General features: G+C 47.7%; 1 protein-coding gene across 1 annotated transcript in view; it reads left to right on the plus strand.

Moving 5' to 3' along the window:
- The first annotated feature begins 136 nt into the window (after window positions 1–136).
- The window catches only part of LOC144159985 (protein NEDD1-like), a 35,631-nt gene continuing 8,236 nt past the window's right edge, over window positions 137–27,531 (plus strand). Inside the window, exons 1-6 of the mRNA XM_077691612.1 lie at window positions 137–420; window positions 2,983–3,077; window positions 3,792–3,908; window positions 8,980–9,117; window positions 12,285–12,514; window positions 25,155–25,365. Coding sequence (XP_077547738.1) covers window positions 303–420; window positions 2,983–3,077; window positions 3,792–3,908; window positions 8,980–9,117; window positions 12,285–12,514; window positions 25,155–25,365 — 909 coding nt within the window. The 5' untranslated portion in view covers window positions 137–302. The remainder of the gene's footprint in view (window positions 421–2,982; window positions 3,078–3,791; window positions 3,909–8,979; window positions 9,118–12,284; window positions 12,515–25,154; window positions 25,366–27,531) is intronic.

The following is a 27,531-nucleotide window of genomic DNA, read 5'->3' on the forward strand; positions in this document are numbered from 1 at the left end:
AATAACTCAATAAGTATTTTAAGTGTGGTGTGAGATGAATTGATCTTAGTATGAACCCAGTTCACATCAAGTGCCGCCAGTTTTGGCAGAGAAAAAAGGATATAGTGGTAACCATGAGTTTTTTTATTTTATTTTTTTAGTTTTTTTGGATTATTGGCATTACCGGCGCGCGCAGTTTGTTCGGCTAGAGTTCGTTTTAGTACACTTTAGTTCGGCTGTCGCAAAAAATGAGCACGTGAGAGTCTCATTCCTTGGAATGTTGATGTTAGCGCCGCGTGGGCCATTCCTTGCCCCCAGACGAAATGTTCGCCTCGGCGGCTGAGGATGTGCGGGCGTGGAGTTCGACGTCGTTAGACCTGTGTTGGCAGTTCGACGTCGGTAGCTCGTCGAAGCTGTCGAGCGTCTCTTGGTCAACGGATGGTGAGCGCGGCAAAGCTTTTCGTGAATAACGCGGAGCCGTTCGTGCGGTAGTCTTGTTTGCTTCTCTTACATAGCTCCTTGCGGTAACACTTGGCCCTACGAATGAAATGTGTTTTCCCCGTTTCTGGCCTCAGATTTGCAGCGCGACGTGGGCTTGTCGTCGAACGTTAAGTGCGACGTGAATGGTACTTGAAGCGAGGCAGCAGTCGTTATTGTCCACCGCATGTTTTTGCGTCATTTGCAGTGTGTGTAAGCAGTTGAAAATGCTGGGCCTGATGGGACAGTGGTCGATCATTAGACGGGAACGCCCCCCAAAGCATAGAGCTGGGGCCTAGGAATAGCCAACATTGAAGACAATAGAGTAGACGCCGACCACAAGAGAAAATGGAACAGTGATGTTTCGGCCCCTGAACGGAGCCTTGTTCACACTAAAAGCTAAGAAAGAAATCGAAGTGTTTTGATAGTCAGACTAATGTAACCTAAATACCTTTCGTAGGCAGGGGGAAGATTGCCGTTGACGCAGTTCAGAGTGTTTTTTGTCGTCTGTATCATTAAGGATTGCAGATAAAGCCTGGAGGTGAAGTCCTTGGTCTATCTCATGGTTCGCGAGGGCATTAGCGGACACTTTCCCATTCTTAACGTCATTACAATGCTCTTGTAGCCGTGCTCTTTCGAAATTCCTAGATTCCCCTATGTATACACTATCGCATTTCGCTCACGGCACACCATACACAACTCCGGAAAATCGTTCTTTTGGCAATCTGTCTTTCACCGTCACAAGAGCGTTTTTTAGCTTCTGGGTAGAAACATGGGCCAAAATCTCACTCACTACAGGCGAGTACGGCATGCCGTTTCTTTTTGAACATCTTTGTGGAGCTGCAGAAGCGCGATCCAACTTGTGTTCCATCGAAGTCGCAAAGAAATCCGGGTAATCGCTTGCAGACTAGTTGCGACGTACATTTAGATTCCTTTCTTAGCGTTTAGGGCAAACAAGGCTACTGTGATGCAGATTGTTCAGTAATGAAGGAGGGTAGGGTAGAACTGGCGGCGAATGAGGCAGGATGGCATAGGAGACTAACCCAATATATTCACAGGACCAAATTAGGAAAATACACTAATGAACATTAAAGTAATCGAATCGAAAGAGGAAATGTCTTAAAAATTGTCCTTCCCTCAAGGTGAGCTGCCTCGGTGCGCTGCTATGGTGTTCTTGTCGAGTCCGGTGCTGTGGCCAATAGACGACACGTCTGATTCGGCCCGGGTGCTTTGTGGCCGGTCTCCGCTGAAAGTTGCCTGGACGTCAACGGGGAAGGTGCGGCTTGGAGCGGAGGTCCGCCGAACGTTTGTGTCCGACAGGTCGCTCCCCAAACCGCGTTCCTCCTGCTCTCCATGCCAACGCCGTCTTATTCCTCTTCACTTCTGTTCACCATGCGATCTCCTTCCTTGGCACTGCCCGTGCACTTATTCATCGTGGCTTCTATGTGCTGACTGCCGTCACCGTGCCAAGCGCCTCCTCGCAGCTTCCGTTCGGGAGGCCAAAACATCATTCTTTCATTTTTTCTTAGGGTCGGCGTCTTCATTATTACGTCGTAAATGATAATTTCCAACGAGATAGGTGTCCGTTGAAGCCTCGATTTCAATAGCCAACATTAACAACGGTCAGCTTACAAGTGCGTTATTTAAGAGTGCGACTATAATGAGGACCAAAGTTAACCTGATTTGGTCTGAGTATACCAGAGGCTGTGTTCAGTCAAGAGGCTATGTTTGGGCCAGTAGACTCCATGGAAGCGTCGGTGCTGTTCTCTGCACTTGTCGGGGTAGCAGCATGCATGTGGTGGTGTGCAGGAACATTGTTTTTTACTTTTTCTTTGTGGCATTTCAGAGACAGTGAAAAACTGTAGCTGCTCCCTCATCTATACTGTTTAGGTTTCTTTTGCTTTTTTTTAGCGCCAGACGTGCCACTTTTGTAAAACCTGCCTAATGGTTGAAGCCCAGCTCAGTGAAACCATGCTGAGATGGCAGGACAGGGGAGGGCATGTCTTTCTTGCTGGCAGAAATGTTCCGTTTTTGATCAAACCAGTTTGATCCGGTTAAGGTGGCTTCGGAGATGGGAGGGACTTCAGCGTGGGAACGCTAGATTGGCCACTTGCGAAGCACTTGTGCGGAAACACTGGGAATACCTGCGACACCATAGTCGCAGCCCTGGGCCCGTTTGCCCATAAGATCCCGCTTAAGTTCCCGCTTACGAATAAAACGCCAGTAAGTCGAAGTCGGCCACGCCAAATTAGCTGGTTGCCTGAAACCTGGCAAAAACGCCATTTTACCCGAGCGCTTGTATCAGTTTCGCACAACCGACTTATTACCTAGACAGTGCTAAAGTCGTAGTTGAGAACTTATTCCCACACTTATCGTGTTCGGGCAAATGGGCCCTGCATAGCTCCCTTAGCAGCCGTTGGAGCGGCGCTTAACCAACAGCCAAGTGGCTTTGTCCCTGCTAGAGTGCTACAACTAGTATTCACAGCATTAAAAGATGATAAATTTCTTTTTTGTGTTCTGCCGCAGAAAAGCAGCTGCTGTCAGTTGTACGTGGTTGTGACACAGTCCAGGTGACGGAATTCACCGGAGGCCAGCCTCGTCACACTCAGTCACATGTTGGGGTGAGGCCTTCTGTTCTTTGTTTTGTATGCGTATTTCTGGTACTCACCTATGGGGCAGAAACCTGGAAGCTTATTAGAAGGGTTCAACGTAAATTGAGGACACCTCAGAGAGCAGTGGAGCGGAAGATGATAGGTGTAAAATTAAAGGACAAGAAGAGACCGGAATGAGGCAGAGAAAAAACGCGTGTTAAGGGCATATTAGTAAAAATTAAGGAGAAGAAATGGTTGTGGGAAGGGCATGCAATGTGAAGACAAGATAACCGCTGGTCATTAAGGGTAACCGAGTCAATCCCTGCAGAAGGCAAGCGTGGCAGGGGGCGGCAGAAAGTTAGATGGGCAGATGAGATCAAGAAGTTCGCAGGGATGAATTGGTCAGAGTTAGCGCAGGACCAGGATAATTGGAGATCTTTGGGAGAGGCCTTTGCCCTGTAGTGGGCGTAGATAGGTTTGAGCAGTGGATAGGGACATAGCAGAATTTTTTTTTCTTTTGCAATTCCCAACCTGCGAAATTGTTTGCGAGCACTGCGAGGGTGTGAAATTTCGTAGAATATTTCAGTGGGCTTAAAGTGGCTGCTGCTCTACTTTATGGATGGTTGGTTGGTATGGATGGGTGGTAGCAGTGAGCGTATAACGGCCCATTACGGTGAATCACTGCTCTGCACTTCCGAGGGCTTTCACATTGAGTGGGACGGCTTTAATTTTTGTTCTAAACAGGTGGTGTGCAGCTGTGGCCAGCTGAGCCCATGCGACGAGTGTGCCTGCTTAGGCGCCTGTGACGGCACGGTTCTCCTCTGGGACACCCAGAATTCGACAGCCATCCAGTCTTACAAGGTTGGTCAGCGCCACTCATGTTCTGGGTAGCAGGGGATAATGTCAACACAAAATCCTGTTAATTAAGCGATAGCTTGTTGGCTTCACTTAGTGGCATTTTTGTGCAGTCGTTCCACAACAAATCAACCCTTGCAGCTTTTCTCACAGTAGCAGAATGGGCTGACTCCCATATGTGAGGAAAGCATTACGCATGTAGAATGCTAGCCAAGTGCATATTGGCTGACATGCACTTGTGGGGTAGACAAGTGAAACTGTTTAAAGGAGCCATGAAGAGAAAACAAAAGTTTGTTTTATTCCAAAGATTAGGTGTTTCATAGTACCCTAAGCGCTTTCCCGGAAGCAAATGATGCTTTATTCACTGAGAAATAAGCAGGGGTGAGACAGCTGCGCATATTGCGCCTTTTTGATACAATTCCATTTTCCTGCGCCAAGCTGCTCCAAAAGCATGAAAATTGCGAAAATTGCGCCAAACTGCTCCAAAAGAGCCTGAAAGGCACGGATTTTGATGCTCATGTCAGTTCCGGCGGGGACGAAAGCCTCCCGCATCCCAGTGACCACTTTTATTGGCGGTCAATTGCAAACACAGAAACGACAAAAATAGAAAGACTGAAGAAATGAAGCAAACGATAGCTTCTAAAACACGATTGGCTTTCTGTCCGGGTTCGCTGAAACGGCCTTCCCGATTAGGCATCGCTGTGGCTACAAACATGGCCGCCGCCTGATCTGCCTGCTACTGCCTACTTCACGCGCTCACTGCGCATCGCCGATATTTTCCCTGGTTTATTTTACACTATCAGCTGGGTTCCAGTCTATTCATTCTATCAATTGTGGCTCTGAACAGTGACGTTAACGCGGGGACATGGTTTGAGATTGGTGCGAGATTACGAGAACTTGCGCGGCTCGTAAAAAAAGTTTTGAAATGTGGGGCCTACGACTTCGGCGTGGTTTGTCCTTGAGTGCGAAACGCGGTGCGTGCGTCTATAATCGGGTTCGTGAATTGAACTTTTTGGCTCGTTGTGGTGTTATAAAATGCTGAGGTGTTGCTATGCTTCAAAGCGCGATCGCGAGCCTCGGCCCGGGAGGAAACGGTCGGCACGAAAGTTGCGGGCGGCGCTGCGGCGCCGCGACCTGTCCAGGCAGCGCCCAATAGCTGCAGGACTGCATGGTTGCCATAGCACGCGACTAATAACACTTGATGTATGCGAAGTGAAATTTAATGCCCAAAACTAGGTGGCTAAACAGTAACGCTACTCAAATGATCACCGGGTGGACGTGCGCCCCACGGACTGCAACGGGTAGGCATGCGACCGTTAGCTCGAAGTTGCTCAACTGTTGCCGTGACTACACTCGTTCGTACAACGCAGCCTGGGATTACAAAAATAATAATTTTAGCATTGAAACAGTAAAAAAACACGCCACAATTGCAGAGCCCTTAAATTTGATAATGTTAACGGCAGTTTTGTTGTCAGTGTTACGTACAGCCACAACACAATCTCACCAGTTAGGAAAAAGGTAGTGCAGTTAGAACTTTGTGATACTCTTTAAAAATTCTTTCACGTAAGGCTGTTTCAGTGTACGTGTGTTCAAAACTGATTGGAATGTGTACTTGACCCTTCAAATTGCTGAAATTGATTTTTTAAGCTCACAAGACGATGTATTAAATGTCCCTACCTGCTCCAAATCAAGCTTCTTCTGCTCCAAAATCGAAATTTTGCTGCTCCGAAAACTGCTCCCAAATCTCTTTGGGCTGTCTCACTCCTGAATAAGGCAATTTAAGCCAAAATTTTAAATCTCCCGCTAAATTGCACATTTCGTGACGTGAACAATGGCGTCATACGAGCCGGTTCATGAAACAGATACTTAGTAGTATGTCGACTCCATATAGCACCCACACGCGGGAGTCAGACAGGAACCGGAAAGTGTGCCGAAACCGAGACGGCGGCCATTTTAAAAATACTAGTAAAACCTAGTGCACCTGCAGCCCTAGTCATGGAATCGCCTGATCCGGAGAACAAAACTCTCGCCGTGAAGCTCAGGCTTTTAACAACCTCACACCACTTGAACGCTCAATGCTTCTAAGTGCACGAGTGGCAGGAGTTGTGGGATACGCGGATGGACTGAAAAGCGACCATTCCGCGATAGCCACAACAGACGAATGCCCAGCCGTTGGCACCGCTGTCTTGTCAGCCCCGTCGCGACGGACGAATACAGACTGGTACGTAAGTGCCGTATTTTCATTACGGTTAATAATAGTTCAATTTCAGTAGCAGTATCGCTTATGCCAGTTGGCCGGTGTCGTGTATGGAAAGCCGTTCGCGCGAGCTCTCTGCTTCAACCAGAAAGATACGAGCGTCAATGCGCGGTGTGTACGGCATTTTTTTCCCCCCACGGTCAGAGCGCTTTGACGGCGATTTGACGAAGTCGGTGACGAGCGCCAGCATGTCCCAGGAGTGAGCTAACGTAAGGGTCCCTGCCGTAATCACTTCCTCGGAAATGAAGCGAGCACACTCGTACTTCCTTTAGCTCTCTTTCTCCTCCGTTTGCAAAGTTCACAAAACGTAGCCACTTGCTTCGCCGAGGTTCGTCGTTGGGCAGCACATGAAAGGAGATCTCCTCACCGGCGGGTATGTCGCACTCCCTCGACGATTTGCCCGTACTGCATGGGCATTTCAAAACGTAGCAACGAAATTTCATTGTAAAGTACTCGAACAAACTGAAGTTTTCAGTGGTTGTAAACTGGAAACGAGCTCCTAACAATAGCAGCAAGCCACACCATTCCGAAACTGCGACGACTGTCACTATCTCGTCGCTGCTTGCTGTTCCTTACTCCCCTCGTTTCTATTTTTACCTTTGCTGGTTGGCGATATGACGGCCAACCTCCTGAGAAGGGATTACGATACCAAGCAAGGTCGCGGCTGTGCGTGCTGGAACGGTTCGTTGGCCCCGAAGAGCCTCGAACCCGAAAATTCGTCTGCGCGACGGCGGCGACGGCGGGATGTCGAGTTTGGCTGGCGGTAGTTTCGTACGCATTGGCGTACACGCTTGCGTGTTTATTCGGAACTTCAGCCGTTTACTCCACCGTTTTTAGTGTCATAAAAGGAATGTGCAGTTTGTTTAACGGCCATATAGCTCACTATGCAAACTGGTAAGCCCTGCCTATTGCGTTTGCTTTTGCGGCCTCCGCCAATCGCAGAGCATTCTCGTGTGACATCATAGGTTCTGTTGCGGGAAATGAGCTGGTGGGTCGCATGGTCATTCCCTTTTTTCCTAATTATGTAGCTTATTTGAGCGAAATTTGTGTTAAAAGTGGTGTGAGTATGGTTCTAACGAGGCAATCTTTCGAATGAACCAAACTTGTGTTTTCTCTTCATGGCTCTTTTAAAGATTTTCCTGTGGAAGGAATACCTGTTGCATGTGGAGGTTAGCAGGGCCATGCAGACAAAGTACAAGTTTGTTTTATTCGAAAGATTCGTGTTTTATAGGGCCCCCAGCGCTTTTTCTGGTAGCAAACGATGCCATATTCACTGAGAAACTAATCAATTTAAGTAAAAATTTTGATTCTTCCGCCAAATCGTGTGTTTCCGTGACGCCTGCCATGAAGTCATGAGGGCAGGTATTTAAAAAAACTTTCAGTGCGTCATTAGGCTCTGCAGCCTTGCTTGCCGTCAGTCCTCCGAGATGGTGCTACCACAGGTAGCCGGGGACCGTTGTCCACCGCTGCTTTGTTTTTGACTGTATCTGCTCCTGACTTGTTTTTGCTACTGTAGGAGGTAATCGTTTCATGAAACGGGGGGTATGCTCAACAAACAGGGTCACGTAAGACGTCACTTATGCCAGTCAGCCAGTGTCATGTAAGACAGCTCCAGAGCAGCGGGCTGCTGTGCAGCTAAAACAAGCTTAGTGTGCCCAGTACCAACAGCAGTGTGCATCGGTACTTTTATGTGTATGTGTACTTTCTCAACTTCCACTGTTTACTTCATCATTCTTACTGCTGTAAAGTTAATATGCATTACGTAAGCGCAAATAGCTCATTCGGCAGGCTTATAAGCCGTTCCTAATTTGCGCTTGCCTTTGCCGGCCTCAGCCAATCGCACAGCTGGGCATATGACAGCATAGTTTCTCTTGCGGGAAATGAGCTACTTGGTCACATGGCCGTTCCCTTTTTTTTCCTAATTGTGTAGCTTATTTGAGCGAAGTGAGAGTTAAAAGTAATGTAAGTATGATTCTAACGAGGCAATCTTTTGAATGAACCAAAGTTGTGTTTTGTCTGCATGGCCCCTTTAAGCTAATGCAATATTTCAGTTGGGGAAAGGAATCTGGTAGTCTTGCATGTGCGTCCCGAAGGTTAGCTGCATCTTTTCCTTGCTGATAGTCGTTTGAAACAAAAGGGGCATCTTCAGCAACAAGACCGTTTAGTGTACGACAGGCTAGATTGTGAAACAGAAAGCTGGTAAAGGCACAAACACAGAAGCGGGTGCATAATAGTGTGCTCGAGTATCGGCGTGTGAGCGCGTAAATGGACGTACTCCGGTGCACAGCAAATGCATTGGTATGCACCTGTTTTGCCTACGTCTGTGCAAACCTTATAGGGAGTGTGCGACACCTAAAGAGGGCACACTGCTTCGCCTTGACAGCACCACTATTGGCCGCACCGGCGTCCTGCAGTGGGAGAGCTGCCGGTCAAGCCGGGAGAAGCCGGTCAAGCTGCAGCTGTCTGCTTGACCGGCTTTGGGCATGGTGAACAGCGTAATCTAACCGGCTTGATTTCGCCGCATCGACTGTTCCGGATTTTTTGTTGGCTCCAATTAAGAAAGGGGCATCAAACTTTACAGCAGCAAGCACGTTTTCCACGTGTCGGAGTCCCTTTTTTTTTTCAATACTACTTGCGTTTTTTCGGTTAAGAAACATCTTTCACGGCTGGAATGGAGGCGAGTGAGGTACTGAAGCCTTTTTTTTTTTTTTTTTCTAATTAACCAAAAATGTATTTTGTCTTCTTGGCCCCGTTAAAACAAGCACACTTTGACTTAGCTCGTTTTCCTGCAATATATTCTCTCATCTTTCGACCTCGCAGCCCCACAACAAGACAGTAACATGCGTCGCTTTCGCCAACGATGGCAGCCTCGCCGTGAGTGCGTCGTGCGATGGCAGCGTTGCTGTTCGTGGCCTGGACAGCAACGGAACCCAGAGCATCTGTGAGCCCACAGGAAAGGTTGGTGGAGGCCAGAAACTCAATGATGCGGGTGCGACCCCAGCCGCAGTGGCCGCTTTTCATATGTAGGTAACAAGCAAAAACACCTTTGTATCAAGATTTCTGCCTGCAAGTGAGATCCCCAGGGGGGCCAAAATTAATCCGGAGCCCTCCACTACTGCATGCCTCGTAGCCCAATGTAGCCTTGGTGCGTTGGACCCCATATTCTTTCTAAGACTGGGATAGCGTACCTGTGCTAAAGGAGACTCAGAATAGTGCCTGTGGCATTTGCAGTTGATACAGTGGGAGGTGGTTCGAGTAGCACACGTGCCCACTAGGTTCAAATGGCTGAGGTGTAGTGGTTTTGTAATGAAATGTGGTGTGTGTTTGGCTTCGACGGAAAATTTACTTGCATTTATGTGTGTCACGAAACTTCTGCCCGATAGTATACCACTTCTTGTGGATACACGGTTACAGCCAAGCATGGCTTGGTATTCACAGCGGAGCTGTTCTAGTGTGGCCCTTGGCAATCCCTTCTGGTATCGTGTGACGCTCTATCGCTTACGATTATTGTACTCCCTAATGTGAAATTTGTGCGCAGCGCGAACTCTGGTCTTCTCGGTCATGGCACATAACTGCTGCGTCTCAGAAAGTGATCTAGTGATTAGTGAACGTAACCCGCCACGGTGGCTCAGTGGCTAAGGCTTTGCGCTGCTGAGCACGAGGTCACGGGTTCGATTCCCGGCCGCGGCGGCCGCTTTTCTGATGGAGGCGAAAAGCAAAAACGCCTGTGTGTACGAGATTTCGGCGCACGGTAAAGATCCCCAGGTGGTCAAAATTAATCCGGAGCCCTCCACTACGGCGCGCCTCATCGCCTGCGTTGCGTCGGTGCGTTAAACCCTACAATCAATCAGTTAGTGAACGTACGGCGGCGTGCACTACTGTGCTGTTATCTCTTAATGTGTCGCTGCAGCTGAGCATGTTCTTGTAAATTGTTGTTGAACCTCCTGCGCAAATATTACGTGGTTCGCATGAGCCACGCAGCAAGGAGGACGCCTTAGGACCACGTGCAGCATGCAGGCGTGCTGCTGGGCTTCTTATCTGCCACGCCGCACTCCCTCTCACACTTTTGCCGCACTTTCCTCTGTCGTTTTCTTTCTGCCTTCTCTCACTTGGTTGTGACGCCGTTGCCACTTCCAAACCACTGTAGCCCCACAGTGCGCCAAGTGGTGCGCACTAAAATAAAAAAATAGTCCTAGGGCTTTCACGTTTCGATACAAGATGGCTTGCACTGCCCCTGGAAGAATGTTTTTCCAGCAATGCGTTTCTGTTAACGGTGAAGCCGAATTTTAGGGCTCTTAAAACAATTTTTCTTTATTTTAAATAAACGCCGTGAAACTTGTCAGTCTTGCTGCTTTTACCCCACTGATTTCAAATACAGAATTATTTTTTTAGTTGGTAATTAGTTCCTGAGACAATTAGAGGTAATTAACCATTTTCGGAGGAACAATCGAGAAAACAGTGTTGGTCATAAAACTGTAATCTTTACATTTTCCAACACTATGAACCCTGGTGAGTGCAATAAGACAATCAGTTTTTTGAGGCATCGCTTGGAACTAATTTTACAGCTCATTAAACTTCAGTGTTTGAAAAACTAATTTTACAGCTCATTAAACTTCAGTGTTTGAAATGGGCACTCAACATGGTTCCTTGCCACTGGTGCCACCAAGGTTTAATGAGTTGTAAAATCAGTTCCAAGGGATGCATCAAAAAGCTGATTGCCTTATTGCACTCACCAGGGTTCATAGTGTTGGAAAATGTAAAGCTTACAGTTTTCTGACCAACACACTTTTGTCTATTCCTCCAAAAATGGTTAATTACCTCTAAATATCTCAGGAACTAATTGACCAACTGAAAACATGATGCCGTATTTGAAATCAGTGGGGGAAAAGCAGCAAGGCTGAGAAGTTGTGACATTTTTTCTCGATATCGACTCGTCCGAAGAATTGATAACAGCAATGGAAAATATCGACCCTGGGGGTCGCATTTGGCAAAAAAATCTGACCCTCAAAGGGATAAAGAGTGGCATCCTTGCTTTTTAAAACGGTAGATCGAGCTGCAAGCAGTTCCAAACTTGCCGGCGCTATCCTCCCTTCTTCCACTTGGGCCACTGACTTGGGCAATGATGGTTGCCTCATCTTGTAGCTATAAAGACTTCTGCTTTTGATTGAGAGCATGAGAGCAAATGTGCTGGTTGCCACACACAACGAACGCACGCATGCTGCTCAGCAGTAGTGGGCTATAATAGCCGTAGGCCAAGACAAAGTAAAGACGTGGCGCGAGTCACCTAGTGTCGCCCCCTGGTGGTGTTGCTGCGAGGCTGCCTCCACGGATGGCCGTGTGTTGCACGGTCTTTTATGCAAACAAATATGGTGGCGGCCATGCAAGCGTGCAGTGGCAGAAGTTTACGCACTTCGAGTGTGAAAAAAAAAATGCATTTGAGCACTTATTGGACATCGTTAGCCTCAAACGGGTAGATGAAATGCCAACCGGACTGGGAGCGAATTTCGTTAATGCGGGATCACTTTTGAAGAACATTTAGTTGCCGCAAGATATGAAATACATGGGCTTCTATGGATGTTCCCTGGGGATCTGAAAATATTTTGTTGCCACAGGAAAATCGTATTCGTGGGATTTCATTGTCGCGGGGTTTGACTGTAGTGCAATTTTTTTCTATGCGAGTCGAATTGTCACGTAGCTCTATACCTAACTGTAACAATGTTTGGCAGTGTGGCTTTCCAAATATTGCTGAGCCCAAGAATGCGGGTTCGATACCCGGCGGCGGCGGCTGCCACTTTTTGGTGGAGGCGAAAAGCCAAGACGCCCGTGTGTTCGAAATTTTGGCGCACATTAAAAATCCCCAGCTGGTCAAAATTAACCCGGAGGCCTCCACGACGGCATGCCTTATTGCCTGCGTAGCATCGGTGCGTTAAACCCCCACAATCGATTAATCAATCGAATGGCTTCTTACTAACCACAACCGCGTCATTATGTGGGCTTCACGAGCCGTATTCTTCAATTTTGCCTATTCTGGTTCATATTTCCGTGTTCACATTTTATTTGTCCATGACTATACATCGCATGGATGTTTTTGGAGCTACTGATTACTGGCATTGGCCCTCTTGCAGGCAGTCACGGCACTGGAGAGCTCGCCGCACAACGCCTTTCGCTTTGTCTTTGCGACCGTGGAAGGTTGCATCTTTGTGTGGGACGGCAGTGCGTCACACCCACTGCAGAAGCATCAGCTACGCTCTCGGCAGGGGATCAGTGACCTGTCAGTGTCGCCTGTGCACGAGGCACTGGTCGCCAGCGTTGGCCTGGACGGCAGGCTTGTCCTCTTCGACACGGCTACACCCAGGTAGGCAGTTGAAAACGGCTGTGTTGGGATTTTGGGGCACGTTTGAAGGTTTCACAAAGACAAAATACAACTTTGTTTAATTTGAAGGAACTAGGCTTCAGACCCTCGCTCAGGTCTATTCCAGCCGCGAAAGATGTTTCTGACCGAAAAAAGAAAAAAAAATGGTAGCATCATCTCCACTCCGCGGATGATTGCGAGGGTGCGGAGTACGGGGACTCGAAATGACATCCAAGTTGTGCCCCGAGTGGCATCCGATTCGCGCCCCGACCGTCATTCGATTTGAGCCGTGAGTTTCGCCTTGATTATTCCCTAAATGAAGCTGCAACTCACGGCTCAAATCGAACTTCGCTCGATTTTCGCTCGATGGTGGTGTGTGCACGGATGGATGCGAACGGACCTTGGGAGGTCCTGAGGTACTCCGCACCATTACAGGCGAGGGACTAAGCCGTTTCACTCTCGGGTACTGACTCACGGTCGTAGCCGAGTGGGTAAGACGACTGACTCTGTCAGGTTTACCAGACACAGGCTCGAATCCTGCCGGTGCCTGTGTGATTTTTTGCGATTGTAAATGCTATGTACACGTATGCGGATGGACAATGTGCGGTCCTAAGGTACTTCGCACCTAAAATTAAAGCAGTTCCACTTAACGTGAAAGCTGTGGGAAGTGCAGAGCAGTGATTCGCCAGAGGGGCTGTGGCGCCATTATCCACCCCTCGCGGTCTTCCCCTCCTTGTCTCACTCCTCTCGATGAATTTGACAGAAATCAGTCCAAGGCAATTTAAATTTCCCACCTTAGCAGTGCTGGAACAGCACAAGCTGGAGTTCTGTTCCATTTGTGCTTACTTTCATCTTGCATGTGCTAGCACATTACATTACTGCGCAGTTTTGAATGCATCATTTTTTGTCTTCCGCGGCCACCTTTTTCACTTACGAACCCAACGAGTGTTCCTAACTACCTGAGTGCAGGGGCTGCCAATTAATTACATGTATTTGGCCACAAATGTTCCTGCAGTCTTTTTTTTTGCGCTAAGTGATGGGGACATGTATGACAAGTGCCAGCAGTTCAGGAGTTTCGAATGGTTTTGAATATATAAACCGATTGTTCAAGTATGATGTTAACCCTTGGCCGTTAGGCTCAAAAGAGGGACAAGCAGGTATCGTTTCGAAGCCTCTGTTTTGGTCCGCGACGCTGCGTGACTGCGGTGGCTAGATAGCATGACAGCAAACGAGCATTGGTGACAAGTCGGGCCCCTAAAGTGCTGTGCACTTAAAACACAAGAAGTATTGAAAAAAAAAAAAAAAATTGGCGCAGCTTGCACTAGTGGTACAAGGCTGGAGAAACAGCAGAGCTGGCGGCCCCTCTCTCTTCGTTGGAGACTCGGCTGTTGCACCTCGCGTGCATTTTCGAAATTGCCGCTAAAAGTTCTTCATGACTGGCAGGCCCGGATCACTCTGTCCGCAGCCGCCGTTCACGTCTCCCTCAAAGTGGATCGCGTTCGCACGCGCTAGAACCCGTGGCAACCGGCCTCGCAAACTCGCCGTCTGTGCTCCCCACTTCAGGTGCAAACGCGCTTTTACTGGCGTGGAGAACAGCACGCGTGAGATCACACCACGAATGCTGGGAAGAGTGTTCTCGGAAGTCGAGCTGGCCGACGCCAGGCGCTCCTCACGTGGCACACGCTCACGTGCGCTCCGCCTTTTTTTTTTAGTATTATGTTCCGGCAGCTCTGTACGGTGGAACTAAAATCTTAAAGGGCCCCGCAGGGGGCACCTTGTGTACTCAAGGTGTTTTGGTGAGTAGCGCCACCACGGTCCCGAGCTCCGCAGGGGTGCCTACTGCCATAGGCACTTGGTGACTTGCAACACCACGGACCCGAGCACATGTGGGTTGGACCCACCCACGCCCCGGCTGTGCGTGGCTGAGCCGTGTCCGGGGAAAAGGGAATCCTGGTGGCTGAGCCAAAGCCGGGGTTGTTTTGGACCTTCATGGCCCCCCGGTAGAGGCAACACACCACTTTGGCCCCTGCTTCTCGCAGACGGTGCCCCCGGTCTGACCCGCCCGGGGGGAACCAGCCAGTCGCCTTTTCCTGCCTCCCTCTCAGCTCTTTCACCTTCCTGTCTTCTTTTCTACCCCTATCCTGTCATCTCTTCTTTTCCTCATTTCCACACATTTCCAGGCGGCGAGGGTTAACCCTGGGTAAGGAATCAACCTTGAGGACTTAAACAGGGTTATAGCAGCTATGTATGGCTAACGCGCATCTAGTGCGTTCCCAGGTTGGGCTCGGTGGTGGGCGGCCAGCATAGCTGCTGAATTGATTTCACTTGTTATGGCAACAAGATTTTCTGCATCCCATGATCGTCCTCCAAAACGGGGACACAACGAAGCAGTCCAGCAGTTTTTCACTCCTAAAAAGTCAGAAAATTTCCTAAAGTTTCACGTCATGCACTGTGAAAAAGAAGGCTTGTCAATGAGACGTCTGTCACCATTCTTGGTAGCCAAAGTTCTAACGAATGAGCTAGGCGGCGGTTATAAAGTAAGCAAGCTGGGAAGCGGTGACCTTCTCCTAGAAGTACAAGATGCAGCTCAGTGTGCCAAGTTGACGAAAATAACCACTGTTGGCGACAATCCTGTGAGCATCAGTCCCCACCGATCCATGAACACTACCAGAGGTGTTATCTCTGATGAAGACTTTCTGAACTTGTCTGAGCAAGAACTCCTGGAAGGGTTCGAGGGCCAGAATGTTGTGAATGTTCAACGAATCAAGATACGTAGAGATGGGAAGGAAATTCCGACCAAGCATGTAATCCTCACATTCTTGACCAGTGTACTGCCGGAGTCTGTCGAGGCAGGCTACGTTAAAATCCCTGTGCGTTTGTATATTCCAAACCCCCGTCGCTGCTATAAATGCCAAAGATTTGGCCATGGTTCACTGAGCTGCCGAGGCAAGGCAGCATGTCCAAAGTGTAGCCTCCCCGACCACTCGTCTGACACCTGTGAAGCTCCACTCCACTGTGTAAACTGCATGGGAGAGCACGCCGCGTACTCGCGCTTGTGCCCGCAATGGAAGAAAGAAAAAGAAATAATTGCTCTGAAGTATAAGGAAAACATTACCTTTAGGGAAGCACGACAGAGACTGTTCCTGACACACACTAGCTTTGCCGATGTAGCGCGACGGGGGGCGGCGCTACACTCGGTTCGAGTTCCCCTTGGAACCCTCCCAGTGAGGCCCCAAGGGACACCCCAAGCCCCCTCAGTGCCGGTGGCTAAGGCCACTGCACATGCCACAAACGAAGCGTCAAGGGCTGCCCCAGCACCCCTTGATGCCAACGCTAGGCCCCTTGCTGGCACTGCACTGCCGGTCCCTGCTGAGAGGCAGGCTGCCGCAACCAGCCAGCCTAGCCCTGCTGACGAGGCTTCGCAAGAAGCCATGGACACAACGCCAAGCCCTCCGTTGCGTGGTACGCCGATAGGGCGCGGCACGTCACTCGACCGTTCAAAGCAAAAGACACCTAGGGTCACGGCTCCTGGGAAGGTGTCTTGAGCCTGAGAGGGTGACAGCATGGCACTTCCTTAATCCTTGTTCAGCATAAGCTGATGGTAACTGATAATGTAGTCCAATGGAACTGCAGAGGCCTCCTGAAAAACTTGGACGATATCTATGAATTGCTGTCACAACACCAAATAAGTATTATGTGTCTCCAGGAGACACACTTGAGGACGAACCAAACTAACTTCTTAAAGAACTACTCTGTATTTAGGAAGGACAGGGATGGCTGCATGCATCCCTCTGGAGGAGTTGCGATTATCGTGCAAAAATCAGTGGCATGCCAGTTCTTACCGCTACAGACCAGTTTAGAGGCTGTAGCCATACGAGCCATTATCTTTAATAGACTGGTAACAGTATGCTCACTGTACATACCTCCAGACCACGGGCTCTCCAGTATGGAGTTTGAAACATTAGTTGATCAGCTGCCAGAGCCGTATCTGCTAGTTGGGGATTGTAATGCTCACCACCCACTCTGGGGTTCTGCACGCACGGATGCTAGAGGACGCCTCGTTGAAAAGTTTCTGCTATCATCTGGAGCATGCATACTTAACAAGAAAGACCCAACATATTATAACACAACACATGCCACGTACTCCTGCATAGATCTCGCCATAGCCTCTCCAGTTCTGTTTCCAGCACTCCAGTGGAAGGTCATTAATAACCTGTACGGAAGTGACCACTTTCCAGTGAGCCTCAAGCTTGTAGACAACAAACAAGACAACACTCCATGCCCACAAAAGTTCAAGGAGGAGGCCGCAGACTGGAAAAAATTCAAAGAGCTCTCTGAGTGTCACTATACACTTATAGACAACCTTGGTATTGATGAAGCTGCTGAGACTCTGACCACCCATATAATTGAAGCTGCGCTGAGGTCCATCCCCCAGACTTCTTCTAGTAGGGTTGCTAAGCCGAAACCTTGGTGGAATGATGATTGTTGGCAGGCCCGTAAGGAACAGAATAAGGCATGGGGTGTCTTGCGTAGGTGCCCAACGACTGAAAATTTGGTACTTTTCAAGCGGGCAAAGGCCAATGGCAGACGGATTCGGCGTATTGCGAAAAAAGAAAGCTGGAATCGTTTTGTGTCATCAATCACATCATATACTGACACGCGGAAAGTATGGAGGAGAATTAAAGCACTCCGAGGAAGTAACACTCTTACGTACCCTTTGGTCAGCACAAGTGGAGACACTTTACAAGACCAAGCGAATGCTCTAGGCAAGCATTTTGAGTATGTATCAAGCTCAGCTCACTATTCAAATAACTTCCTGAGACACAAGAATGCAGAGGAACGGAAGATTGTACGTGACAAACGGCAGTCTGAGGTAGGGTATAATTGCCCCTTCACTATGCAGGAGCTTAAAGTGGCGCTCACTACTTGTGGTAAATCATCACCAGGACGACACGCTAGAAGCGCTCTTACTGTTGTTTAACAAGATCTGGCGTGCAGGGCAATTTCCAAAAGTGTGGAAAGAAGCTATTGTGGTGCCGATTCTAAAGGAGGGGAAAGATCCATCACTTGCAACTAGTTTCAGACCGGTCGCTTTAACCAGTTGCTTATGCAAGGTCTTCGAAAAAATGATTAACCGTCGCCTTATCTATTTTCTTGAGTACCATGGTATTATAGACAATCGCCAGGCGGGATTTCGCTCTGGTAGATCGACAGCAGACCACCTAGTGGCTATTGAATCCTACATCAGGGATGCATTTGTTCATAAGCAGCATTGTTTATCAGTTTTCTTTGACCTCCAGAAAGCTTACGACACAGCCTGGCGTTACGGTATTCTTTGCGATCTTCGCCGCCTTGGAGTTTGTGGAAACATGCTGAACAGTTTGAAAGATTACCTTTCGGAGCGCACCTTTCAGGTTAGGGTTGGAAATGTCCTCTCGAGGATGTTCGTCCAAGAAAATGGAGTGCCGCAGGGTGGTGTGCTCAGCTGCACCCTTTTTATTGTTAAAATGAATTCCTTAGGAACTGCACTGCCTCGCTCCATATCCTACTCGCTATATGTTGATGATGTGCACATTGCGTTTAAATCATGTAATATGTCCATTTGTGAGAGGCAAATCCAACTAGCTGCAAACAAACTTACAAAATGGGCAGATGAGAATGGCTTCTGTTTTAACCCAGAAAAAAGCACGTGTGTGGTCTTCTCTAGGCAGCGTGGTATCCGCCCAGATCCTGTTATTAAACTCAATGAAACACCCATAGCAGTAAAAAAGGAGCACAAGTTCCTTGGGGTTGTGCTTGATGACAAACTTTCATTCATTGCACACCTCAAACGCCTTAAAGTTAAATGTTTGGATACAGTCAGGATCCTGAAAGTCCTCTCACACCAGTCTTGGGGTACTGACACAAAGTGCCTATTGGCCTTATTCAATAGCCTTGTGAGGTCCCGCATCGACTACGGGTGTCTTGTTTATCAATCTGCCGCGAGAACAGCACTAAAGATGTTAGACCCTGTCTACCATCTTGGCCTTCGTCTGGCTACAGGCGCTTTCCGAACAAGCCCTGTGTTAAGCCTGTATGTGGAAGCCAATCAGTGGTCTCTTGAAACACAGCGGAAGTACACTGGGTTGAATTATGCTCTAAAAGTGACATCCTTGACCGGACACCCGAACAGCACTCTAGGTAACCAGGCAATCAAGCTTTTTGAAAAGCGACCTGCCATGGCTGAGCCATTCCTTCTGTCGGTGAGGGCACTGGCCGCAGGCCTGGGAATATCCTTCACTGACGCTCAGAAAACCAGCTTTGCTGACTTTGTCCCTCCATGGGATCTCTGCCCTATCTCTTATGATCTCTCTTTTATGAAGATTGACAAAAGAACCGCTCCAAAGGAATTAATTATGCAGCATTTTTTGTTTTTGCAGAACAAGTACAGAGCATCTGAGTTCTACACAGATGCATCCAAGTCAGCTGGTGCAGTATCATGTGCTGCACATGGTCCCAACTTTTCCACGTCAAAGACTATGCCTGAAGCCACATCTATATTCACTGCTGAAACACGCGGCCTTGTATTGGCTGTAGAATATATTATTGAGAGCAATGTCCCAAAGTCAGTGATATTCACGGATTCTCAAAGTGCTGTGCAGGCTTTAGCGTCAGGAAAGTTACAAAAAAATCCAGTCTTTAATCAATTGCTAAAACTACTGTGCTCAGCCCACAAACAAAAACTTGAAATCACTGTCTGTTGGGTCCCAGGTCACTGCGGCATAGCCGGAAATGAGCAAGCAGACAGGAATGCTGTAACTGCAGCTCTTCGGAGTGATCTAGATATTCAAAGCGTCCCGTACGAGGATCTTAAAGCGTACGTACGTAAGAGGCTGCGAGACCAATGGCAGGAAGATTGGAATGGGGAAACAGCAAACAAATTGCACATGGTAAAACCCAAGTTAGGTAGATCGATCTGTGAGAAACGAGACAGGATCACAGAGGTTACTCTCTGTAGACTGCGCATAGGCCATACCCATGCTACACATGCGTACCTATTGAAAGGAACAGAACAGCCACGCTGCTTGAGGTGTGGAGGGTCGCTATCAGTCATTCACGTACTGGTAGAATGCAAACTACTTGAACCGCAAAGAAAGCTTCATTTTCCAGAATTGTACACACGCATGATCCCTCAACACCCATTGCTGTTTTTATCAGACGAGCCACTTTTCTCTACTAACCGTGTTTTTAAGTACCTCTCAGACGTAGATTTTTTAAGGTATGTGTCGTATCACCCGTGAGCCGAGCCACCATCGCACGCTAGGACCCGGTAGGGCCACTCATTGCTACCGCAAAGACGGGGGCAAGGGGTGCACGTAGAAAATGCCTGTCATAGTGTCAAATGTTTTTACTTGGCCCTCTACACCAATTCTTGGCCCTCTACACCAACAGAAATCTGAGATACCTTTTATTATATATTCTGTACTTTATATTCTCACTTGAATAATCCTCACCATAGTACTGGCGCTCTTTGGCCTTGATGCCCTTGCGCCAAGAAAACCTAACATCATCATCAAAATCTTAAAGGGGCACGTGGCTCTTAAAACTGTTTCTTTTAATTTTTAACTAAATTCTGTGAAACTTGTCAGTCTTGCTGCTTTTTCCCAACTGATTTCAAATATGGCATTATTTTTCGAGTAAGTCAATTAGTTCCCAAGATAATGAAAGATAATTAACCATTTTGGGAGGAACAGTAGACAAAACATTGTTGGTCATAAAGCCGTGACCTTTACATTTTCCAACACTGTGAACACTGGTGAATGCAATCAGAGAATCGGTTTCTTGATGCACCGCTTGGAACTAATTTTACAGCTCATTAAACCTTGGTGTTTGAAAATGGGCATTCAAAATGGTTCCTTGCTACTGGTGCCACCAAAGTTTAATGAGCTGTAAAATTAGTTCGAAGCAGTAGTGCATCGAAAAATCGATTCTCTTATTGCACTCACCAGTGTTAATAGTGTTGGAAAATGTAAAGATTACGGTTTTATGACCAACACAGTTTTGTCTATTGTTCCTCCAAAAATGGTTAATTATCTCTAATTATTTCAGTAACTAAATGACCAACTGAAGAAATAATGGCATAGTTGAAATCAGTGGGGAAAAAAGCCGCAAGACTGACAAGTTTTACAGAGTTTGCTTAAAAATTAAAGAAACTTTTTTAAGAGCAGTGCCCCCCCTTAAACAGCTCCGCTGTCAAAACTTTCAAATTTCCCGCTACAGTGACATGTTTAGGGGAAGGAGGGATGTATTACGGACTAGCTCTCCTTTTTATGTCCTGTGTCCTTTGCACTTTTTCTTTTTTTCTTTCAATATTATCAGCACTACAAACGTAATTTTCAGTGTGTTAACTGCTAATTAGCCTTCAAGTGATGCGATCAAATGGAACTATACTCGGGAACAAATTAAGGACGGCAATAGCTCATGTACGGTATCACTCCCTCTAAGCGACGGACCGGGATGTCAATGGGCACGCGCGTGTTGAAAGGAGACTGCTATGAATGCGTGATATCGTCTGCCTTTTCTCACGTAGTTTGCTTATCACCGCTGCAGTAGTTTATAAGCATATTAAGTTAAAAAAGTTACGAAAACGGCTTGTGCCATGTTCAAAATATTTCCAGTAGCGCACTACTTGGGCCGCACGGAGTAACATCCGACTGCGGTGATGAGGCACAGCGGCAACTTCTGTTACCGTTCTTAAGTTGTAACCGAGTATATAGACACCCCACTACAGTAACTTAGTGCTGTTCCTTGGCAGTGGCTTAGGTTGATGGCCGCCAACCACACAAACAAGATTCTGTGGCGTCATAGATCGCCTGAAAGTGGCCGGGCACTCGCCACACCATCACGTGTGTCTTAATATCTCCATTGTTTTGTTTTGAAGCTTGTGATGAAAATTAGTATCATTATTATTGGGGAAAAGCAGAATTTCTAATGAACCAAACTTGTATTTATTTTGTTTTTACGGCCCCCTTAAGGTGCCCAGGAGACGAAAAAGCATCTTTGGCATGCTTTTCTTGTTTTAGGGATTGGGTGCTTTTTTTTTCTAAAATTAGTTTTGCTTAAACAGCATAAGGGACAGCACCAAATTGATTATACAGCTTGCCGGCAGGACAGAAAGAGTGAGGCCTTCGAGGGCAGATAAAAGATAAATTTGTTGAGTGCTCTACAGTAGCTTAGATTTGTTTGCGTCTGTAAGCACTTGTGCACTTTTCAGATCTTTGAGTGTTTGAAGTGCGGTGAGGGGGCTGTAACCACAGATTAGAGATGGGAAGTGCAGAGCCTTAACACTGTCAGTATGTAGCTCGCTTTGTTTGAAGATGGTAGTCTTTCTTGGCCTACTTAAAGGGTCCATGAAAAGAAAATACAACTTTGTTTTACTTCAAAGAGTTAGGCTTCAGTACATGACTCAGCTACATTCCGGCCACGAAAGACGTTTTTTTTAACCGATAAAAATGCAAGAAATACTTAAGAACTTTCAAATTTCGCGCCACAGTGACGTGCTATTGGCGCGAGTGACGTCATAGGGGCCAGCACTAAAAACACAATTTTCAGTGGGTTAGGTGCACGTTACCATTCGAGTGATTCGATCAAGTGGAACTAGCGGCCCCACTACAATCGTCCAGTCATGTGTCCTGGCGATTGATTAGTTCGGCCGCCGTCAATCGCCCAAATAAGATTCTTTCACGTCATAGAAAAGTTGCTGGAAACTGGCTAGTGAGTCGCCACAGCTCCACATGTTTTCTTTAATATCTGTTATTTTTTGGAAGTTTGCGATGAAATCAGTATCATTTTTATCAGGACAAAGCAGCCTTTCTAATAAACCAAACGTGTATTTTGTCTTCATGGCTCCTTTAAATGCAAATATTTTAGTCTGGCTCTATCTGTCTTTGACTCAGTTCAGCCACCCGGCCAAAGTGAAACAGAAGCTGCACAAGTCTTATATACCCACAGCCAAATCTAGACGTCTAAGGGCGGCAGCAATTTTCATGCTTGTCAACATGTTGAACAAAAAGAAAACATTACGCAAATATGAGGCAGAAAAGCAATACATACGTAAGTGATATTTGCAGTGTTCCTTTATTAAAAAAATTATGGATGCTTAATTTTTTATGATAGCAAATGAAGTACTGCATTAACTGCAGAAAACCGACGCCTATACTGCCTGGCAGCGTAACTATAGCATCTTGCGACATTTAAGAAATCAAACGGCAAGAGCAACGTAAGGTTCTACTAGATAGGTTCCACGTTCCGCTTGAAATGCTCGTGGAGTAGGGCAACGTGGTTCTATTGATTGATTGATTGTAGGGTTTAACGCGCCGGCGCAACGCAGGCGATGAGGCGCGCCGTAGTGGAAGGCTCCGAATTAATTTTGACCACCTGGATCTTTAACGTGTGCCGAAATCTCGTACACACAGGCGTTTTTGCTTTTCGCCTCCATCAGAAAAGCGGCTGCCGTGGCCGAGAATCCGAACCCGCAACCTCGTGCTCAGCAGCGCAACGCCTTAGCCACTGAGCCACCGCGGCGGGTCAATGTGGTTCTATAAACGTAGTAGGGTGCCTCGATTCACGCGCGTCTTTGCCGTACGGCAGTGCTGGCATCGAGGCACCCGACTTGGAGCAGTGGAACGCGGTAAATTTAAGTTCACTTGAGCAAACCTCTAGCGTGTTGTCTTGGCAGGAACAAGACGGGAGAGGAACAGCATGAGAGGTGAGCGGGAAAGAGAAGGTAGGCCTTTACTTGCCAGGGGCGCCAGTTGACCATCATCTTTCGTCGACATTTGCAACGAAAGGAGCAGATACGTGGCCGTATTTTTAAGATATTATTTGTAACGCTGCTCAAATGTGAGAATTTTGGTCTGCCTGTTTTTTCTATCTCTCAATTCAGCTACCCACCCTAACGATAAAAATTCTGTAACAAGACATTTATATGGGCAAAGCATTCACAAAGTACTAAATCTGGTACCATACTTTTCACTTGTCAACATTGTCCAGCAAAAATGTGCCTGCGGTTTAGTTTAGCTAACCGTGGATATGGAAGTTAAAGCTCGGTTTAGCCTGGTCAAGTCGATTTTGCGACAGTAAGGTAAGGTTGCAGCCTAGTTTTATAAGCAAGGATAAAGAGCCATTGAACAGAGTACGACGTTTAGCGCCTGTTTTTATCAAAAAATGTGCTTTTTCCCTTTTTCCACCTTTCCAGTTCTACTTAGGGACCTTTTCTAAATGTTTTGGTGCTCAAGAAAAAACTTCTTCACTTCTAATAAATCAGTTGTTAGTTTGTGCTTGTGCTGTCCACGTTTGTTTGTATTCAGCGTGTCCTTAGTAACCTCAGGCGCCGTCTACTAACATCGATTTTGCGAGCTGAACGTCTAGTCTCAGGCGCTATCTTCTTGTGCTTGGCATTCCACACAGTCTTAGTGAAGCAGCTCGTCGGGCGATATCCGCGGGGTGGTCAGATGCTGCTTGCTCATGATAGCTCAAAGCCTCCAGCTTCTGCGTAACGCGCAGAGATGATGACTCGGTCTTGCTCTCATCCATGGCCAAGCTCAGGCGGTGACCCAGCTGTGCGGAGCGTATTCGCCAAGCCAGCAGCGGTGGTGACTAGTCAACACTGCTGTCAACGGAGCTATATCCTTGGCAACACATGTGTTGCCAAGGGTACGGCTGTGGTCAAATGAAGGTCAAATTCTCTTAGGGTTGCCACCTTTCCCCCAAAAGAAAACCGTCCCTCCTGAAGGAGGGGGGGGGGAGAAGGGGGAGGGGGTATATAGAAGGTTGTATTTGTGTTATTAAACAGATGCCACGGGTTTTTTTTTTTTTTTTTTTTGCCATGCAATGCCGGTTATTGTAGGGTTTTCCTAGTGAGAAATCAGCATAAAATTTGTGCAGAAAGTGACTTGGGAGTGTCCAGAAAGGAAATGTGAACGTGATTTTCTGGAAACGCGTGACGTATTTTCTGTGCTCACGTGTCCTTGTGCAGCTTGTCGGCACATATTTATCGTCGTAGTTGCTGAATTGAAGCTTATGAAACGCCAAAACGATCTTAATCGTGGCCTGATGGCCAAAAAACCGGCAAATGACGGCCGGTTTGGGGTATGGACCGGCAGGCAACTGGCCCGCTATCTAAAGAACCGGTTGGGGCCGGTCAAAAACTGGCCAGGTGGCAACTCTAAATTCCCTGTAACAGGAAAATCGCTTAACGAAATTAGTACTGCTTCACTTTAAAAAGAAACGTTGGGTGTATTTGAGGAAAAACATCAATACATAAATGGAACTGGCAGTGTTCTTTTAATCGAAAATGGACACGGACATAATTTTTGTCAAAGCAAACAAAATAAACAACCTGTTAAAAACAATATTTTTGCCACAAAATGCAAAAAAGGGCTCGTGGCTCGCAACAGTAATGAAAGGTCCTAACACATGGTGTGCCAGCAGTGTGAATGTGAGTAAATTGGATTGATTTGAGTGAATCTCCACTGTGTTTATCATGGGAATAGCGTTGCAGGTGGGCAGATAAGACAGGAGAGGCGGTTAGGTTGTATGGGTGACAGCAGACTGCCGTCTTTCGATGCCATTTGCAGCGAAGTGCGGCCATTTTTTTTGGCAGTGAGCAGGCAAGCGTGCGGGCACCGGAGGGCCTGGAGTCGGTGTCGTTTCTCACGGATGGCCAACGCCTGGTGGTAGGAGGCACGTCAGGACAGCTGTACCTGTACGACCTGCGGTGCGCACGCCGGCAACTACCCGTCACCCTGGAGCACCCACACGCCACCCCTGTCACGGCCATTTCCACTGCTCATCTCGTGCCAGCAGAGGCCCAGGTGGGGGAGCACGCTTTTTGCTCATGAGTGTGTTGGGCGTTGCTTTAACCCTTTCAGAGTCACGGACGTACATACTGTATTTACTCGCACAATGAGCCCACTCGCATAATGAACCCTCCCCCCACTTTTCTTCTTGAGAATTTACTTTTTTGTCACTTTGAATAGAAAGTGCAGTGGGGATATGTTTTTACCTCAGCATGGTTGCTGATGCTGTGACGATCACAGTAACTTGATATCACGCCACAGTACGCGCAGAAATGCTAAAAGCGCATTCCAACAAAAAGACATCGCAGCAGTAGCCAGAGACGTGAGCGGCAATGCTGTGGCTCACAATTTAAAAACTGCGTGCTTGCGGTGCCCCACCTGCTGAACGCAAAACGAACCTTGCGCCATAAAAACGTTGCGGCGTGCGAACAAAGCGGAAAACGCACTTCGCACTCCTTCCCTGCTCTTTGCCGTTCTGGCTGGTTTTGGCGTCGTGCGAGTGAAGCACTAAATGTACTCCGCACTCCTCTACTCTAGCTGTTACGCTCCGTGGTTTTGTTTCTCAGCCGTGTTGCGACCTTTTTTTGAGCTCCTGGTGCGCTCCGTACGATGGGCTAGTACATCAGGTACACAGCCGGTTTTAAACTGACGATGGTGCAGCATGCCTTGATGCACATGGAAACCGCGCGGCTGGGCGGCACTCCAGTGTTGACCCAGCGCGTGTACGCTATGGGCGAAAACAAAAGGGGTTTGGGCGGTAAACAGGAATCGCCGTGTGTTTCGTGGGCCCAAAAAAGGGAAGTTTCCGGGTGTGAGAAAAGAAGTTTTGGAGTGCCTTGACGGCGCGGGAGATGGTGCGCTGTGGGCCGACTATGAATGTGGAGCCGCTAGCGATTTCAGTGAGGAGGACAGCTCCATGGCGAGTAGGGGGCCACTGGCATGTTCATAATAAAAAAGAAAATCTATTACATAATCACCCAGGTGTTTTTACGAAAATGGTAAGGCTCTGACGCGCTTCTCTTAGCAACTTTATTGTGTGGAATTTCAACTTTAAAGAAAGCTGTGGCAATTTTTTTCCGCATAATGAAGCCTCCCCCCAAATTCATGCCGAATTTTCTGGAAAAAAGTGGGTTCATTACGTGAGTAAACGCGGTATACGTCTCGAGCGCGGCCTGTAGGGGCGCCACTGAAATCCCCCTACCGGCCCGTTTCGAAAGCAGCCGCGGGAGTCTCCGGCCCGCTCCCCCCTGTCGCCCTTGCTTTTGCGGCTCGTTAAAGACTGCGATTTACCGTTTTTACGCGTTCGAAATACGGAATAATGTGGAGCAGGCACTCTGTTTGCAAGCGTGGTGTGTTTACGAGAGTAAAAACGTTTATGATGCGATCTTAGTGTGGTAAATTCGATCGGTATGAGCGCCAGTTGTGTGTCACAGGCTGGCGTCCCGAAGCCGGCATATGCATGCAGCTGATTGCGATTCTGCTGCCCTGAAATTTAGTGGCAGTGTCTCCGTAAGCCGTGTTTCCGCCGATGGCCATGTTGCGGCCATACAGACTGTGATGTAAATCGACTTTGTGCGCTTGTATAATCTAGCGGAGCACTTATACCTGACAGCACGCAAGTTGCGCTTATATTGATCACTACTCTGAACAAGCCAATGCGGCATAAATTTCACAAACATTTTACAAAAGAAGTACGATGGATAATGCAAAATTATATTCGGGAGTCAGCACACGACGACAAATTTTAATGCTGGGTCCTCTTGTCCCGAGGTGAGCGCTCGCAAAGATAACACTTATCCTCCACGAGAAGCGCGGAGACGGGCTTATAGAGTAATCCGCTTCCACGACTAAACTCTTCTTCGAAACATCGTTATATGACACGGGGAGACTGCAGAATCTAGCATAAACCGAAATCAGAGATCCTTATCAGATACCACGCTCTTGAACGAGCCCGTGTGTACAAGATTTCAGCGCACGTTAAGGATCTCCAGGTGGTCAAAATTAATCCGGAGCCCTGCACTACGGCGCGCCTCATCGCCTCCATTGCGTCGGCGCGTTAAAACCTACAATCAATCAATCAACTCTTCCAACGACACCTCGTATAGCTTGTGAACTGCCTACCCTGTATTCAAAAAATGCGTCCGCAGAGTCATCAGCCGTTCGTTGAAGGCGAAAAACAAA

The sequence above is a fragment of the Haemaphysalis longicornis genome, unplaced genomic scaffold, assembly GCF_048455015.1.
Source record: "Haemaphysalis longicornis isolate Haplotype H1 unplaced genomic scaffold, Haemaphysalis longicornis Haplotype H1 scaffold_10, whole genome shotgun sequence".
In the NCBI taxonomy this organism is placed as follows: Eukaryota; Metazoa; Arthropoda; class Arachnida; order Ixodida; family Ixodidae; genus Haemaphysalis; species Haemaphysalis longicornis.